General features: G+C 49.5%; 2 protein-coding genes across 2 annotated transcripts; one reads left to right on the forward strand and one right to left on the reverse strand.

Moving 5' to 3' along the window:
- Positions 1-16: 16 nt before the first annotated feature.
- On the reverse strand, positions 17-3,520 carry hacd4 (3-hydroxyacyl-CoA dehydratase 4). Its single transcript, XM_060076847.1, has 7 exons — positions 3,360-3,520; positions 3,026-3,132; positions 2,795-2,922; positions 2,586-2,695; positions 2,021-2,127; positions 933-1,058; positions 17-209 (listed from the first exon to the last, which is right to left on the reverse strand). The coding sequence occupies exons 1-7, from the start codon at positions 3,362-3,364 to the stop codon at positions 130-132; spliced, it is 663 nt and encodes a 220-aa protein (XP_059932830.1). The 5' UTR covers positions 3,365-3,520; the 3' UTR covers positions 17-129.
- Positions 3,521-6,556: 3,036 nt separating this feature from the next.
- On the forward strand, positions 6,557-11,898 carry c17h4orf54 (chromosome 17 C4orf54 homolog). Its single transcript, XM_060076702.1, has one exon. The coding sequence runs from the start codon at positions 7,114-7,116 to the stop codon at positions 11,890-11,892; it is 4,779 nt and encodes a 1,592-aa protein (XP_059932685.1). The 5' UTR covers positions 6,557-7,113; the 3' UTR covers positions 11,893-11,898.
- Positions 11,899-16,582: the final 4,684 nt, after the last annotated feature.

A 16,582-nucleotide genomic window follows, 5' to 3' on the forward strand; every position in this document is an offset into this window, starting at 1 on the left:
GTAGACAAAACAACAATTTTGAGCGGGTGCTGATAGTAAAAAAAGATATATATATTTATTTTATAAAAGTAAACCAAACGGTACAATTATAACAGTTATACAATTTATAAAACAATGTCATAGGACTAACTACTTCTTGAGCTTCTTGTTCCATTTCTCCAGCCGTTGTTGCCTCTCCTTCACCAACTGCCACACCGTCACCGTGGCGCCTGGAAGGACAACGTCACGGTAACGGTCAGCCAAAGAGCGGCAAAACACCGCCACGGAAACCACATTCACAGCGGGTTCTCACACACCGTCCTACACACTTACCTGTGCGTTATTTTTGCAAACGTTTTTGCAACGTAATGATAGGCTATATTTTGCATAGATTGTCACCATACTGTCACCAATAACAATTTCAACAATTAAAATATTTACCACCTGAGCAGTATTAAAAAGCGGAAGCAGAAGCCCTTCCACACTAGCAAGTCGTTCCAAACTCTGAACGCTACAAACTCTAGGCAGCACTCTGCCCTCAACTCCATAGGACGCAAGCAACAAGCAAGGAAGTGTTCTAGCAAGGCTGCAGCCTTCACTTTGGGAAACAGCCACTGCCTTTATAGTAGAGACCAATAAGAGAGGGAAGAATCCTCTGACCTTAACACAGACGGAGGGGGTCGTTGTCAGTACTCAGGTCGCGCTCATTACACTAATTAAGGGTCTGCTATTGTATGCACCAGGGTGAGGGGAGAAGACTCATCTACACTGGTTTAGTCTACTTCCTGGGCGCTGGTACATATAGTAGTAGCAGACCTAGGATCAGTGCGTTTGCCCTGCGACGACGCCTCGGTGAAACTGTGGGTGAAAGATGATTCTATTCAGGGTCTGGGTTTTGTCAACGTCCCCTTAGTGGTCGACCTCGGGTGGAACACCCGCCTTGACGGTCTTACCGACTGCGAGGATGATCAGATAGGTCTTCAGCAGGATGGGAACGCGGTTGGGAGAGGAGATGGGCAGCTGAAGACGACCTCTGCCAGCCTTCTCCAAGTGATTCACTGCCTGGTACACTGTAACTCCTGGAAGAGATGGGACACTAAGAGTATCACGCCAATATCCACAACAGAATACTATCCGAACATTAGGACTCTCTTGGTTTAGATTAGTATAAACTATGATAATATGACAAAATAAGAAGACCGAATCGTGATAGTTTCTATAGTTGCCTTGATTTATTATATGTATTCCTTATATAATATATATAATTGAATAAACACATCTTGCACATTATCATGAATATAAACAAAATATCTACTGTAAACCAGTGAAATTCTTTCTAAATATCCAACCAGTTAAAGGATATTCAAACCGACCAGACCAAACAACATGTGGGTGGGTTACGTAATATTGTCTCTGTGTGTGGTTGCTTCCCTTGTCTAAACTGTGTGTGTGTGTTTGTGTGTCACTGTCTGTCGCTGCAGTATTAGTGTGAGTCGTATAGTCCAAACAGTGTTGCCATATGCTGTCCTCACACACCCTTCCTGACATTTTATCGCCCGCTTGCAATCATGTGTTGCCCCAGACCGTTTCCTGCATGCGCTCTCTCTTTCCTGAGGCTCATTTCAGTGCTTTTGTGACAAGCGTGTCCGTTCATGTAAAGTTCATCCGACAGTATTAAGACATCGTGCCATGCTATCCTTTTATTACGGTAGCCGTATCCTGTAGTTAAAACGCAGTATTGTTGAACGTTTAAACTCGTATAGAGTAACATTCAAAAGTTTGAAGAGTGTTCAGGCTAACAGGAGTTCAGGCTAAAAGGAGGGCTTTCTTAACCCAAGAAAACATACAAATATTTATTTAATGCATAAAGTGTTCAAAGGGAAATATGGTCTTGATTTGACATGCAATTATAATCCAAGAGCCTCTATTCTGCCGCTATTAAAACCTTAACCTCAACAAAAAGACGTCATAAACCATTCACCCAGAAGCCACTAGGTTCATGACGCGGTGTCCTTTAGTGTCGGAGGTGCGTGGGATTCACCTTCTGTGACGGCCGCCAGGATGTACGTGGGGACGTACAGTGTGTAGCGGTTCCACAGCATGTTCAGAGAAGGGGAGCCCATCACACACAGCAGCTCCTGGGGGTACCTGACCGTGCATCATCATCGTCACCACCATCATCATCATTACGACATTAAGGCCCAATCCCATTTCTACCCCTTACCCCTCCCCCTTGTTTTGAAGGGGTAAGGGGTAAGGGGTAGAAATGGGATTGGGCCTTAGGCCACCACTGATAAAAAACTGTCAATGATCACCCCTTACCCCTTCAAAACAAGGGGGAGGGGTAAGGGGTAGAAATGGGATTGGGCCTAAGGTCTGGAATGGTTCTCTGATCATTGACTGTTTTTATCAGTGGTGCGATTATAAAAACGAAATGTTCTTAATGAACCTAAAAGCCTGTTCAAGTCCAACTTGGCTCTCACAAAGATCCCCTGTACAAAACGAAGTTACCAGTGGGTTGGATGAATACCGACTTTTCGAAGCAGTTGTCTAAAAGAGGTGTAAACATAGCGTTCCCCGAAGTCAAAAGAGAATGTTCTGCATACCTCAGCAGACCCAGGATGTTCCACAGGAAGAACTGTGCGCACACAACCGGTTTACTCTGAATCTCCTCCATCATGACTATAGTGAACAGCAGAAGATTCCTCTCCACCACCTGGAGTGGAGACACACCCAGATTAAAACCCAACCACACAGGCGCTTCGTTCTTATCGACTTTTACTTTGAAAAGAAAAACAATGGGGGTTGCACAAACTTGAAAGAGGCGAGGGAGAATCCAGCTCTTGTCGATGCCATCTGCGATATGAAACAGCTCAAGCACCGTGAAAAGCTGACACAGGGACATGACGACTCCGATGGAGTAAAACGTATCCGCCAAGGCATCTGTAAATAAAAAGAGATAACAGATGAGTCCCATCCCAAGACAGGATGTCCGTTAACCAGGTTTAGGGGAGTGGAGGGTATGATCATTGTAAATATTCCCCACCTCGACCAAACATGAGAAACCTGACCGTCATGTTGGCCAGTATCCACGTGTGGGCACAAAACTGGAACATGTTGTACGTGAATACATAGAGAAACCGGGCAGTGAACCTGCAAGAAGATAAGATATACGACACGTTACTATAAGCTATAAGCGGTGAACATCGAAAGTATAGAGGAACCACGGTTAACCTTAGCTCGGATTTCCAAACCCACCCCAGCACGTACATGCTGAGAAATGCAAGGAATGCACCGCAATAAGTCAACAGCACGATTGAATTGTACTTGTATATTGGTAACTTAACCTAATTCTAAGTGTTGGTTGTTTTGTTGCTTACCACATTTTGAGTCCCTGTAGTGCAGCCGGGCGTGCGACTGCTGCTGCAACTTTGTGTGTGTTGTGTTTATGTTTATGTGCGTGGGTGTTTGTGGGTTGGCCGTTTTTTTTTCTCTCTCTTTTTGGCACACTTCTGTAGGGAAGGAGTTTCCAAACGCAAAAACCTGATATTGGAGGCTATGTAGGACATAATTAACATTCTTCACACATGCAGATTTTGTTCAACATCTACACGTTTATTTACACTTTCTAGCACACACGTGCAAACACACTCTCACTCTCTCTCTCTCTCTCTCTCTCTCTCTCTCTCTCTCTCTCTCTCTCTCTCTCTCTCTCTCTCTCTCTCTCTCTCTCTCAGTATTAATGTGATATTTCCTGTCAAATAGAAATACATTTGAAATAGATTTAAATAATTGGAAAAAAAGAGATGACCACACAAACCTCCGTAAAGTATGAGTTATGTTCGACAGGATAAAAAGTGTAAACTGACACCAGCCAACCTATTAGTCAGCATTTCTCCAGTTTGGCCACAAGGGGGCACTGCTGAGTTAGGTCTGCTAAAAAAATGTTTATATTTACTTCAACTAGAAAGGAATAATATGAACAGTTGGGGAGACATAAAATCTATATGGTAAAATAAATCGTGTATTTATTTTCTGTAATGATTTTGAACAGTTTTTCGGCGCAGTAAATAGCCCTAATATATCGTTCCAGATGTCATTGTCATATGCACAATATGTCAGGAGAACTGAACATTTTGTTTGTGTGGTGAGACAGAGGTATTCGACAGCATCCCTTAATAAAGCTTTATATTTGTAACAATCAAATATATGCACATTAAATAAAAAATACAATATAGAAAAGTAAATAATGAATACAGCCACAAATCCCTTCAGAGACTACAACAGCAAGGACAATAGCCCAAACCAAGTATGTCTTAAGTGGTACTGAGATTAAGTAATCTTTGGACTTCTTGACTGCATCCTGATGGCCGGCAGGTATGATGTTCAGCATTCTGACGGCCTCCAAGTAGAACCTGTTCTGTAACCAGTAGTTTCTGGATCGGTGCTTGTAGAAATTCCTCAAGATTTTGGGTGGAAGACGAATCCTTTGCGTCTCCTCAAGAAGCAAAGTCCTCGACGAGCAGATTTCAACACCGTACGAGTGTGTGGAGAGACCAGGTCAGGGCATCGAAGAGGTGACCGCCAAGGAACGACCGACCTCCCGAGTTATAGTATTATCATGTTGTAGAAGAGCCTGCTCTTTATGGGCTCATATTTTCCGGACAAAGACTGAACTGGTCGGCAAACAGAGAAGCCCTGTGGTTCATCGAGGACTCCCACCAGAGACTCCCACACCTGGCTGGCGGTACCACAGCCTCCGTAGAGCAGTCGACTCTAGTGGCCTGTTGTCGGTCTTCCTAGCTGCCTCTATGCCTGGATGCCGGCTGTCTGCCCTTATTCCTTCCACTATTGCACTTCTTAGTATTGTTATTATTATTATTCAATTTTCTACATTTCTATTGTTTCGATTATATTGTGTTTCATGGATATCTATAACTAGTTTGCTGCTGCTAGGCCCAGGAGCTAGAACAGAATATATTGTACGGCCCTTATGTTACGTGTACTATAGAGTGAAAGCTTACTCTTCAGGCCCTAGGAATCAGCCATCCATTTGGAACAGTTATTCTATTCTGCTGTTCACACAGAAATGTAACGTAGGACTAATGAACTCCTAAGCTGCTTAGCTACTTATCTCCCCACTATAACACTTTTTAACACTTTATAACTTGCCACTTTATACCAGTCGACATCTGGATAAACACGTCTGTTTACATTTTACATTTATTTAGTTTTGCATTTAGGTCTCCGCTCTCCTACTTGTGTTCCTCTTATACACTTACTTTTTATCATTATTACTAATGTTATTATATTTATTTATTTTTATTATGTAAGTCTCAGCATTCCTACTTGTGTTTCTCATATGCCTTTACGTTCTCTTATATTGCACTGTTGGAGGAGCCCAAGACTAAAGATTTTCATTGCCAGCAACTGCTCTGTAATTGTTGTGCATATGACAATAAAACCATCTTGAATCACAGCTGTCTCTCATAACAGTTATTATGTCCCTTATATAGACTTATACTAGCTTATAGTGTACTATCTGTTGTATTGTCTGGTCCCCTGTTGATCCATTTTAATGTCTGGTCCCCTGTTGATGGACCTGTTGTGCCTAATGTGGGGATGACTATCCTCATATACATCCAAAATAATGGTTTATGGTGATGCAATATGTTAAAACACCGTCATGTACATGTTATTGCTCTAATAACGCTAATATGAACAGGTTGCCAACCCCCAATTGTTGCCTACAGTATATGAAGATATGCGGCTGAACTGTGTCCATCTCGGTGTGTGTGTGTGTGTGTGTGTGCGTGCATGTGTGGCCGTGTGTGTGCGTGTGCGGACCTGTGTGTGTGTTGGAAGGTGACCCAGCCTGCAGCTGTTGGTCAGGAACAGGATATATAATCATCTCATGTTCTCTGCCCCCCCCCCTCCCCCCGTCCCCACCCAGGCTTTTCTCCATTATTAATTTTTAACGCATAACTGCACGGTTATGGCTTTGTTTGAATGCCTGACGCCATCTTTGACAAGTCGTCCACTGTAGTCCTATAACATGACAGTCGTTACAGTCTGAGTAGTTAGTAGGTCAGGGCAGTAAAACCTCCATGTATATACTGGCCTCCATGTAAACATGTGACGTCCCTTGACTTTTCTTCTTTAATTGAGTAGCTCTCTCCTAATAGTATGTAGGCCTGTTTTTTTGACCTGCTATTTTAAATGTAAGGCCCACCGATTGTAATCCTACTGCTTAAAAACGGAATGAATAAAAAGACTCACGCCGTATAAATAAAACGCGTGAGAGCTCTCCATGGTTCTGAAATAATCATACTCGTCATCATTTAGGCCCAAAGCAGCCCATTTGGTAACCCGAAGTCGGAAAAACAAGTTTTATTTGGATTTCAAGGGCGTCGTGGTCCACTGATGTTCAGCCGGTGACGTTTTTATGCAAACACGTCCAGGGTCTAGGTTCAGCCTGAAGGGGCTCCGAGTTATTTAGGACTAAAAGCTGCATAGCAACACTATTCCCAGGGCCCCACTTCTTGAACTGGCACGTGGTGCCCTGCCTGCTGGCGATCTTTTTTGCACTCGGTGGGACCACCGCTCTCCATCCGAGGTGTAACAAAACACGCCAAACATTTTCGCCGCACTTCTAAAATAGCTGTTTTGACATGTCGTCACCGCGACTGCAGCACAATGTTTTAAAACAGCCCCCTGTGACTCATCTGTCTCCGGCGGAGATCTCTGCCCCAAAAGTGAGGAAAAAATAAAAGGCTGCGGGAACCAACCCGAGCAGACAGCGTCGACATGGAATGACGGATGTCTCCGTCGACTTTTTTTTTTTTAGTACCCTGACTTTAGACTTTATGTGACGGTTGGGTGGGGAGGACGGCGGGGGGGATTCAAAAGGCGACCCAGTGCTATTCAAAACGTCACTCACCACCGAGAACGCGCGCTAACGACCACCGGTAAAGTGCGGCTCGCGTTGCGCGCAATGCAATCTGTGCGCGCAAAAGCACCGGTCAGTCCAGTCGAGGAAGGGGGACTGCACGCCGAGAGCAGGACCAAGATCCGCTTCTAATCCCAGAAGTGAAGCAGTTTCTGTGTTGTTGAAAAGGCCGTGGATGTCCAGCGATGAAGATCGAGGAGGACACGCAGCGGGGGCCCACCGCTCCTATGGATGATCAGGATCCGGGGGCCGGCGATGGGCGGTCGTCCCGACAGCAGCGACCCGGAGCCGGTCACAAACACATCATGCATGTCACCGATCAAAAGAGAGCTACTGCCAAAACCGTTAAAGTGTCTGTGCTCAGTGACGGAAATCCAAAGTCTGTTCTTACGAAAACTAAGAACTGTTGCACTGATGCCGTGGGATCCGATGGCGGCGACCGAGAGATGGAAATCCAAACCCTGATCAAGGAAATCATGGAGAAACAGAAAGATGAGGATGTGGATAAAATTGTTCCGCAGAGCGGAACGGCTTCATCTCCTTCTTCCCCAGTTCATATCACCGAGGAGTCGGGAAACAAAAAAGACGTCACCGTCCCATCCCAGCCCCGGCAGGTCACCCTGGCAACCGAGCAAGAAGACCCCGGAGTCATCGTGTCCCGGGACAAGGACGAGCTCCCCCGTGTGGACAGACCACTTGACTCCGATGTCCGCGAGGAAGGAGATCATGACGATGATGGTGAAGATGATAACGATGATGATGATGGCGGTGGGGATATTGTTGATGGAGGTGACGGTGGTGGTCCCAATGACGAGGATGATGAGGATGATGATGATGATGATACTTTGATACTTTCCGATGAATGCGAGTCGCACTACATCAGCACGCACGAGATCCAGCTCGCGGAGCTCTCCGACCACGAGGAGGACGGGCCGGGCGGTGACGTCACGGCGGGGTCCTTGGAAGAAGACCACCAGGTGTACTCGTTCGTGGATTACGCGTATTTTACGCACGATGTCGGCGGAGGGGTGAGGGCCCGGCCTGATAACGGGTCCCGCCACCTGGACAGTGACCTCCTCAGCTCAGACGGAAGTCTGTCAAAGACCCCGCCAAAGGGACCGTTCCAGCATCTGTCCATCAAAACGACCTCCCGCGCTATAAATGACCCCGGCAGCGGCCTCCAAGAAAAGCTGAACAAAACCCGTCATCAACACATCGACACATGCACGCGCCCTGGGGACCCGGGGGGCCACGGCCACGTGTTTCAGGGAAGCGACGGCGGGAAAACAGAGACGCTTCGCGGTGGCGCCAAATGTTTCATCGCCGCCCCTGGGCGGTTACACTTGGGTCGCGCGTTAAAAGGCAGAGACGCCAACTGCTTCTCCAGCAGCGGCGCGTCCAGCGGGCTGAGCGAACCCGACGACGCGGACCAGGAAGTGCGTCATCTGACGGGCCGCGCTTTCAAAAGCCTGGCGTACCCTTACCTCGGTGCCATTCATTTCAGCAGCTCCAGCGGCGCGACGTCTGCTGCGGCATCATCGGACCACGGGGGGCTTGGACTGAACCGGTGGTCCGCGTTCGTGGACCTCAAGTACGGCAAGCTCAACATGGATCACTTAGTCGCGCGAGGGCAGAACCCGACCTCGGCCTTCGGGGTCGCGCGCACTACAATGGATCACGTGAATAACAACAATACAGGATACAAGGGCGTCATCAAGATGCCCGCAAACAAACTGTTTACTTTGAACAACAACAACAACTCTGCCTCGCAGAAACATATTGAACTCGTGGGGAAATTTGGCCACGCGCACGGCGGCGTTTTTACGCTCACAACGGAAACGTTGAACTTCAGGTGCAACGTGGAATCTGGGGGTGGCGAGAGACGCGCGAAATTCACACAAAGCAAGCCGGGATCACGTTCCGCGGATGATGTTACCGACACCTCGCCCGGCAGGCGGAGGAGGAGCGCAGCGAGGAGCAGCGGGACTCCCTGCTGTAGCGCGGCGGGGGCGACCATGGACGACACGCAGAACGCCAAGAAAGCTATGTTCGCCTCGAGCATTCTCAAAAATGTCATCTCCAAGAAAATGCAATTCGAGGAAGAGCGCAAAATGGAGCGCGGGGAGATCCGCGAGGGCCCGCGCAGCGCGTCGTCGTCCGCTGCCGCGTTTGCGCCTTTGCCGCCGGAGAGCGGTGGCGCCGCGCGTAAAGGCGCGAGGGAGCTGCAGAGACCGAGCTCACGGTTCTCGGAGGCCAGCTCCGAAAGCACCATTGTGGGCTTGGATGAGTTGGGGGACATTGTGGACACGGATTCTTGCGACACCGTCACCGGTGAGCGCCCGAGAGCAGAAGACCCTATGAGTCCCGCACAAGGCCCGCTTTTAGAGTGGACGGATGAGGCTGGAATGGATCCTTCTAAACGAGGGGCATTCGAAGCAGCTAAAAGCACGCTGCTTCTGAGCCAAAATAGCGCATTCAGGTCGTGGAGGGACGGCGAGCTAGAGTTTCAAACGGAACATAAAAGCCATAAAACTCCAGAGGAGGCTTCGTTTAACGAGCGCCCGGACGGAAGTGGCCCGTGTTCGGATCCTGAGCATAAGCTAAGGAAAATGTCCCATTTGTTTTTGCCGACTATCCAGATAATGCCCGACGAGTGGGAAGTTGGAACGCAGCCGACCATGAATTATTCGATGTGCGCGACCGCGTTCGAAGGCGAGAGACGCAGCATGGACTTGCTCTCCGACAAGCGCTACGACGCAGACTCAAGACGTATCAAAACATCCAAATCACCGGAGATCAAAATCAACCTGAGGGCCAAAGACTATAAAAAAGAGCCGTTTGGAGCTGCCAACCTGCGGGCTCACCATGCAGGCAGCAGCGCGCCCGGTTTTACGCGAGCGGAGGACTCCCGGTGCCAAGCTCTCGCAGCCGTTTTGAAGGGTGAGTCCTCCGATAAGGTTCCTCATTTCACGGTCAGGGACATACGTGATAACAAAGGGAAGTTCCAGACGCCTATACACCAAGTGAGGGACGTGCGTAAACTGGTGAAAAGTTCCTATCACTTTGTGTCTTTGGATAATAACGACACGAAATCCAACCTGACGCCCGGCGGTGATTGGAACGCGGATCAAAAGCAGAAGCACGGGCTGTATCGTAACCAGGCCTCGGTATCCCCAATCGTGATAAAATGCCAGTCGGTGAATACAAATAGCAACGGAAAGCAATCTGGAAATCTAATCGACTCGTCGTTTAAAAGCGGAGCGAGCGAGGAGCCCCCGCAGTGTGAGACGGACAGGTTCGACCGTCTGTCCCCAGAGGGCGCCAAAGGGGGCTCTTCGTTAGACCCGCCAGAAGGGAGCCTGGGTTTGAATGTCGACGCCAACTCTGGCACCTCGTCTTGCCGACAGCCGGAGAAGGTGTCTGATGCCGCGGACAAGAAACCCGAATCCGGCCCGGAGAACCAGAGCGCCTTGGGGAAGCTCCAGGCGGCGGTGAAGACCATGGAGCAGCTGTATGTGTTTGACCACAACGAGTGGAAAAGGAAGAGCGAACCGAGGCCTCTGGCAGCCGCGCGCGAAGAATTGGAACGCAGCCGACCGGCAGGGAGCAAGGAGGAGCGGGCGGGCCGCGGCTTCCACCACGTGACCCCGTCAGCGTTCCGGGACTCCCCCCGGGCCCACGACTCCGGGTACCACAGAGGAGAGGAGAGGGACCTCCCCAAGCCCTTCCTGCATCAGCATCCTGGTAGCCACGACGACCGACTCGGGTTCAAACCCATCCAGGCGTCGCAGGGCAAGAGCGCGTACGACTTCGGCGGCGCCAAGAAAACCCCGGAAAACCCCGGGAGCGTCAGGGCGTTCCCGCAGCAGCACCCCCTCCCCAGGACCCCGGCGGGCCCCCCCGCCCAGGGCGCGGCCCCCAGGTCCCCCCCGCTGCCCGTCTCCGTGCGGATCAGCCAGGCGGAGAGGCAGCACGCCCGCTCCGAGCTCCAGAACTACCTCAGCGTCCCCCTGAAGGCCGGGAGCCAGGCGGGCAAGAGGGTCAACTCGGTCCCGCCCTGCAGCGCCTCCAGCGGGGACAAGACCCTCTACACCCTCAGCGGCGCTGGGGGCCCCGGGCCCCGGCCCCGCACCCCTCCCAAGCAGTTCGTCCCCCGGGCCGCCGACGCCGCCGCCACCCGTTCCCCGGAGCGGCCCGCGCCTCCCGCCCCGCCGCCGGCCCCCCTCTACAGCCCCTTCCCTCTGGGGATGGTCCCGGCCCAGCAGCAGGTGTTCTGCTTCTCCCCCGCCGCCATGAGCCCGGGGCCGATGGAGCCCTTCCAGCAGCAGGCCACCCAGAGGAAGATGCTCCTGGACCCCACCACGGGGAACTACTACCTGGTGGACACCCCGGTCCCGCCCGCCACCAAGAGGCTCTACGACCCCGAGACGGGCCAGTACGTGGACTTCCCCATGCCTCAGCCCCCCATGACCCCCATGACCCCCATGACCCCCATGACCCCTATGACCTCCATGACCCCCATGACCTCCATGAGTCCCATGTCCCCCATGACCTCCATGACCCCCGTGCCCATGGGGATGTCCCCGATGGCCCTCGGCCCCCCCGGGGCCTACGGCCACACCTACATGTTCTACCCGGGCTTCATGCCCGGCCTGGTCCCCGGCAGGGCGCTCTCCCAGCCGCCCCAGATGATGTGCGTGTCCCAGGCCGAGGGTCCGACGGCGGCGGGAGGCGGGGACCACCCCAACGCCGGGGCCTACGCCGAGAGCCCCTACTACCTGGCCACGGGCCCGTCGCCGCAGCAACGGCGCCGGGCCCCGGCCCTGCCGCCGCCGCAGGGGCCGATGGGCGGGAAGCCGCCGCCGGTGATCAGCATGTCGTCGTCCCAGCAGGGGGCGCCCCGCATCGTGGCCCCGCCCTCCTTCGACGGGACCACCATGAGCTTCGTGGTGGAGCACCGGTGAACAGGGGGGGGGGGTGAGTGCATCTCTCTCCGCCGCTGTCGTTTTCTTTCTGTTGTGTTTTCATGGGTTTAATCGTCGTCAAGGGAACAGGAACTAGATTAAAGGTGACATATCATGGCACCAGGTGGGAGTGTGATTAGCCGTAACAAGCTGAAAATCGGCCTCTTCTGACATCCCAAGGCCGTGTCCACCTAGATGTGTGCTGGATAGATCATCTAGGTGGACACGCCCATTGGTGATGTCAGAAGAGGCCGATTTTCAAATCAGCTTGTAACGGCTAATCACACTCACACCTGGTGGTATGATATGACACCGTGAATGTGTTTACAGGATGATAATGTGTTTGTTGTATAGAGCAAACTAGCACAAACTCCAAATGTACGATAAGGGAGCCATAACAGTTAATACACATGTTCCCTTGATATAGATAGTACCTTTGACCTCTCGCATTCACCAAGGCGTGTAAGAAACAACAAACTTCCCGCACCTTTTTATCATCAGACATCAATAACATAAATAACATATTTAAACTCTAGTCACTTCATAATTGAAATAATGATATTTGATCCTAGCTTCTCTGGAGCTCCACTAAGGCTGCTGGGATTGACTCAATGTCACGGAGCACGGAGCGTGATATCAGCCAGCATGAGGGGCTTTGGCCAGGGGGTCTGGCGTTAAGGGTGTGTGACCGAGGGGGCGAGCGAGAGCAGGACAGTCTCTTAGCGGGTTACTAGGACGGCGCGGTGCACCACATCAGCTGCCTGGAGACATCAGGGGCCTGAGAGGGAGGGCCGCCGGAGAGTGGTCACCTCGGGGTCACCTTTTTATAGAGGGAGGGAGGGAGGGAGGGAGGGAGGGAGGGAGAGAGAGAGAGAGAGAGAGAGAGAGAGAGAGAGAGAGAGAGAGAGAGAGAGAGAGAGAGAGAGAGAGAGAGAGAGAGAGAGAGAGAGAGAGAGAGAGAGAGAGAGAGAGAGAGAGAGAGAGAGAGAGAGAGAGAGAGAGAGAGAGACAGAGACAGAGACAGAGAGAGAGAGAGAGAGAGAGAGAGAGAGAGAGGGAGGGGGAGGGGGAGGGGGAGAGAGAGAGAGAGAGAGAGAGAGAGAGAGAGAGAGAGAAATGGAAGGAGAGGTTTTTAGGGAGATAGGGAAAGAGGGTGTTATGGGGGGAGAGAGAGAGATAGAAAGAGGAGAAAGGGGAGATAAGAGAGAGATAGAAAGGTGGAGAGGGTAAGAGTGATGTAGAGAGAGTGGCAGAGAGAGGCAGAGAAAGGGAGAGAGAGAGAGGGAGAGAGAGAGAGAGTGATGGAGAAATGTTGTGGGAGAGAGAGTAGTGAGAGAGCAACAGTGATTGTGGGGGAGAGAGGGAGTGTGAAGCCATCTCTCAGTGATTACATAAACAAACGGGGCAGACGTGGAGGCGGACAGCTGGGGCGGGCGTGGACACAGGCTCTGGACTTTCCCTCTGGCCCGTCCAGGCTGAAACCAGAACCTGTAATAAGTAGCGGTGGTATTCAAAACAGCGCCTCACACCGGGTTCGAGAGACATCCTAAACCTCGGGTGGCCCCGCTGTCCCTTCCCTTACCTCAGGTTGAAGTATTTTCAAACCAGAATCAAGGGCCGATTTCAGCCCTCCGTGTGTATCCATACAGTCTAATGTTTGTTTCTAGTATCTGTAACGAGTAGAGAGCATAGAGTCCCTTTTTTGAATGTGTGTCAAGTTTATAATAGCTCCTGGTGTTAGATTTTAGTATTGGGTACATTCTTCGACACGGTGCTATTTAAACCGCTCACCGAGAGCCTTACTGATGTCGCTGTCTCTGCGTGGCTATCGGAGACCTAACTTCGGAAAAATGTGTGTGTCGTGTTGCGGCGGTGTTTATAGTGGCAGGGCGCGGGTTACCAGGGCTTAGTATGTGTGTCTTTGTTTGGATCCCTGCAGACCTGACCTTTGAGGGGCTGAAGGCCTGCGCGTGGCAGCACGCAAAGCCGTGCCAATCGCTTGACCCCTACGGATTGTTCCCGTACGAGGAAGAGGAAGAGGAAGAGGAAGATGAGGATGCCTCAGCGGCCGCGTTGAGTTCTCCACGGCAACGCCTCCTCCGTCCCGTCGGAGGTCGTAGGTCGTAGGTCAAAGAAAGGTGGCAGAACGGTTGACGTTTGCGTTTGTTGGTCGATTCGCACGAGAAATGCTTTCTGGCTTTCTACCTTTGTTGCCACTTTGTTTCACAAATGGAAGTATATCCACTCTCCAAGGCACGTTTTGCAATATGTTTTGTACCCTTAAAGCTTCATCGCTTTACAGAATATATTTTCCGATAGCTAAACGGTGATCGGCACTCCTTGACAAAGAAGATCACAGGATTTGCATTACAAATAGATGTATTGAGGTTTTCAGTGGCATGCATTCATTTGTAACAAGTCAAATGTATTTTTCTATACTTTCATAGCATTAACAATACTTCAGATATATTCAAATGTTTCAGCTGTTGAGTGAATTGCCAAATAGGATGACTTTGAGATATTGCTGCCCGCTACACTGTTTGAACTCTTACACTTTACTTTTTCATTTGTTTGTGTTGTTTTGTATTCAGAGGCGTAGGGAACCGAATAGTGGAACTGCAGGCCAGTCCATGCCAACGCCATTCTGAAGCTTCTAAGGGGGGGGGGGGGGGGGGGGGGTTACCGATGCTAAGTCCACAGCCGTACACAGATCTTCCCTGCCCACTCCCTCATCCACTCTTAAGTCGTATTCTTAGAGGAAATCTATACTCAAATGGCTGCAATAGTTTTTAAAATAACAGTGTGTGCGTGTGTGTGTGTGTGTGTGTGTGTGTGTGTGTGTGTTTGTGTCGAAACCCCATTATTTTTAAAGACATGATTGCCTTTTGGCTAAAATGGCCGGCGTTGTATTAAAGAGAAAGCTGTGTTACTGAATGCTTGTGTGGATAGGAAGTTGTTTACAGGAGGGCTAACTGATACTGCGTCATCTCCTCAGCTGCCTCCCTATTGGGCTCTTTTGTTGATTCAAAGTCTAAACTGTTTACTGTGATGCGTGAATAGGCAAATGCTTAGTTTGAAATACTTATTTTTTTAAGGAAAATTCACATTTTGGAAGAGGTGCAACGTTTTGTAAAGTAGATCATATTTGTCTTAGATTAATTAAAGTAGATATGTTGTTTTTTTGTTTTATGTCTCTGTACATGCATGTGTTGCTAATCTGTAACCTTTTTTACTGCTTGATAATTGATCTGTCCGTCTGAAGAGAGTATCCACTGGAAATGATTGCTTAGATATACCGCATACAGCATGTGTTGTCAACGTGTATTGGAAATACAGAAAACATTTCAAACATTCAAGGGAAAATATAACCTGGTATGATAAGAAACGATAGATGCAATATAGATGATGAATGAAGGATGGATAAAGTGAAAATAAAGCTCACAAACACAATTGAAACAAATTGTCTGACATTCAAAACTATACGTTACAAACTGAGTACACCTGTGATGAATGTGAACAGATTCATGTGTTGACATCTACTGCTGCTGAACAATGCAAACATACTATTCAACTTCAGTTCAACCTGTATGAATACGTTGTAGAAATTAATCATAAAACCATAAAAACCTGTGATAGCATAGCAGATATCAACATAGCTATGTAGATATCACATTACCATCAGCCTACTCTTGTTCACTTCTTCATGGTTTGTCCCACAGTGTATGGGTACTTGTGCCAGTGCTTTGGAACTCATTCAAATCCAAAGGTCATCTAAATTAAATAAAATTAAACAATAAAAAAAGTTGGAATTAAAATGGGGGAGTAGGTTACAGTGGAATAGTTTGAATGATGATATTGCGGTCGTAGCGGTTACCGGTTCATAGAGTCGACCTGCTAATCTCAGCTGGCCTCGACCGATCTATGGAATGTTTGCATGACTAAATGTCAGCTTAGCGGTGTGCAAACTGGTATGTTCAGCTTAATGAACGGACATCATTCATGGCTGCATTTCTGGCCCGGGGCCCCATGTTGTCACTGGAGAGGGGGGCAACTGAGTTGTCCTAAAGGAGTAGCAAGTTCATGTTCCTGATGGCTCCTCCAGACGCATAAGGAGTACGGTGTGCATGCACAGAAGCGCTCTAATCGGTGTTTGTCTGTGGCGCATTCCTTCGCGGGGCTATACATAGACGAGCAGAGCTGTGCAGTAACACCGGGTCAAGCTCACACAGACGTGCACACTTTGCAAGGCCTGCCGTGTCTGCGCACGCCAGCGCAGACACGCGCGCACATGCGCGCGCACACACACACACACACACACACACACACACACACACACACACACACACACACACACACACACACACACACACACACACACACACACACACACACACACACACACACACACACAATCATCCGTACATTCAGCCATGCAAACATCCATCCATACAGCCAATACATACATGCATACATACATACATACATACATACATACATGCATACATACATACATACATACATACATACCAGTACATACATACGTATATTAACATTATATCATCTATAATTATAAATCATTAAATTACTTTTACCATTGACTATGCTACAACATACAATAATGACAATACTTACCTATTTTCTCGTCAGTCCTATTTCAGAAGAATGTCTTTAATATTATATCCAGTAGGTG

Source organism: Gadus macrocephalus, chromosome 17 (assembly GCF_031168955.1).
Source record: "Gadus macrocephalus chromosome 17, ASM3116895v1".
NCBI lineage: Eukaryota > Metazoa > Chordata > Actinopteri > Gadiformes > Gadidae > Gadus > Gadus macrocephalus.